At 41.7% G+C, this 2,427-nt stretch overlaps 1 protein-coding gene across 12 annotated transcripts in view; it reads right to left on the reverse strand.

Annotated features, from left to right (window-relative positions):
• nlrx1 (NLR family member X1) overlaps positions 1–2,427 on the reverse strand; it is a 30,408-nt gene that overhangs the window by 26,584 nt on the left and 1,397 nt on the right. For 11 of the 12 annotated variants that reach the window (XR_009789644.1, XR_009789643.1, XM_061781246.1 and 8 more), the window contains one exon: positions 202–314. Coding sequence is in view for 9 of the 12 variants with exons in the window: in XM_061781246.1 (XP_061637230.1) it covers positions 202–314 (113 nt within the window). In the remaining 3 variants the exon portion in view is untranslated. The remainder of the gene's footprint in view (positions 1–201; positions 315–2,427) is intronic. The other variant, XM_061781252.1, reaches the window with a different exon arrangement.

The following is a 2,427-nucleotide window of genomic DNA, read 5'->3' on the forward strand; positions in this document are numbered from 1 at the left end:
TTGTCTCTAATAAAAAAATTCGGTGGGTTAAAAAAATAAAAGGTGCTGTCTTCTAAAATGTCTCATACAATTTTGTTTTATATCAAACGTTTTCAGTCAACAGCAAAAATTAAGGATTTTGCCTCCCTGTTCCAATACTTTTTGGGGAGAGTGTATATATGTCAAGGATAAAACAGATTTGTGTCCGAATGAGCTGTTCACCTGGTTCTACTGAAGTGGACCAGGCTTTCCCGCAGAAAAATCCAGCAGCTGGGAAGAGACAAACATCCGCTCTCCTCTTCCACTTCCAGAATACAAAAAGGTGACTCAACTGTCTAAGAAAAACAGGGCCGAGTCACTCTGGTCAGTTCAGCAAGAAATCATTGTTCATAAACTTTATAGGACGCTCCACTCCCACAATGAGAAAAGTCACTTTCCTTGTTTCACACCACCTGTTCTCAAAAGTAAGTCTGATCGCTATGATTATGCTTCACATAATCTTTTAATAGCAGGAAACAGCTGCAATTGGGCAGCTTGCAGGTTGAAACAGGTACTTGTATATCAACATATCTTAAACTGGTGGATTTACGAGAGCACAGCAGATTATCACCCTTTTATTTGAACTAAAAACTCTTCAAACCTGCTCTCTGAGAACATACAGAGTTTGTTCCCCCCATATTCATTAGAACTCTCATTGAATGCCCTGTCATGCTATCAAATACCAGCACTTCATCTAACTACCACTTAAACCGGACCCGGCATTCACACACATGCACTTAAAACTTCCCCTTCAAGACACCTGTCACATTGTTTATACGCTTGCAGTTCTGGTAAAGTCCGACAGGTCTGTACACGTCGATACATAGTATAAAAGATTATGGGTCGGACTGGAACATGCAGATGGGTGTGTGCATTCACGACATTCGGAGGGTTGAGTACACGTGTGTTTTATTTCTTTCTTGGCTTTTGTTTTTTGTTTTTTTGCAATGACAGAATGGTACCAGTGACTCCAAAGATGAAAAGTACAGTGATGATTACAGAACTGAATTTTTCATCCATCCATCCATTTTCTGAGCCGCTTATCCTCACAAGGGTCGCGGGAGTGCTGGAGCCTATCCCAGCTATCGTCGGGCGAGAGGCGGGGTACACCCTGAACTGGTTGCCAGCCAATCGCAGGGCACATACAAACAAACGACCATTTGCACTCACATTCACACCTACGGCCAATTTAGAGTCTTCAATCAACCTACCACGCATGTTTATGCGTGGTAGGTTGCCGCCAAACTGAATTTTTGTTTACTGTTATTTATATATCTAAAATTTAGCACTTGACTACTACCCAGGAGTTTCCAAACTTGTCCAAATGTCTTGTGAGTGTTTTGCCAAATATTGTACTCAGGTAAGAGTATTGTTACTTTAGAATAATATGACTCAAGTAAAAGTAAAAAGTAGTCATCCAAATATTTACTTGAGTAAGAAAGTACTCAATGAAAAAAGTACTCAAGTAAAGAGTAACAAGTTTGAGCAGTCACAATTGAAGAGCTGCCCGACAAAGCTGTTGTTTTTTGGAGTCTGAATAGTGTCGTCACGTTCACGAACGTTTCGTTCAGAAGAACAAATCTTTTTAGTTTGAAACTGAACCGAATCAGTTTATGAAATGATTCGCTCTTTTACCTTGGCCACCGTGAAGCGAGCGAGTCGGCTGGGAGCGGAAACGGAACTGTTGAAGCGTTCTGTCACTCACTTCTGAATCTTCTGCAAATGACCAATAGGCAGCCAGCGTGCAGTCAGGGGCGGGACTTCATTAAACGTACTGCCATGTGATTTGTGATTTGCCAGCGTTGTCACTCACTTTGGCGAATAACCAATGAGCAGCCAACGTCAGGCAGCGCCGTGCGGGCGGGGGAGGTACTTAAGTGAATTGTGTTATTCGTTCAGTGAACTGTTATACTGAGGAACTGAAGAGTGATTTGTTCGTTGAACTTATCGTTCGCGATCCGTTAGGCACGAGTGATTCGTTCGTTGAACTTCTCGTTTCTGATCCGCTGAGGAGTGATGTACTAGTACGATGAGTAATTCGTTTGCGCAAGGAACGACTTACGACACAATGAACGTACTCATGAGTGATTTTAAGTCCTGACGTCCTCGAGGGGATTGCTTTCACTAGCAGCCGCTTCTTCAAGCTAACGGCTAATATTGAGTCAGTCAAGCACACATATTTAAAATAAATGTAAATGAATAATAAATGTTTTTACATACACATACATATAATTCCCTCTGTGCCTCTAATGCGATTATTAAAGCTTTTTATTTCATAATATTAATAATAACACGTCTATAGCGCTTCTCAAGACACTCAAAGCCGCTTTCCACTAATCACATGACAATAACAGTAAGGTGAGTGAGCAGAAAGCCCAGCTGGCGGGGGGCTGGTGTCAGCGATGGTAC

The sequence above is a fragment of the Phyllopteryx taeniolatus genome, chromosome 8 (genome assembly GCF_024500385.1).
Source record: "Phyllopteryx taeniolatus isolate TA_2022b chromosome 8, UOR_Ptae_1.2, whole genome shotgun sequence".
In the NCBI taxonomy this organism is placed as follows: domain Eukaryota; kingdom Metazoa; phylum Chordata; class Actinopteri; order Syngnathiformes; family Syngnathidae; genus Phyllopteryx; species Phyllopteryx taeniolatus.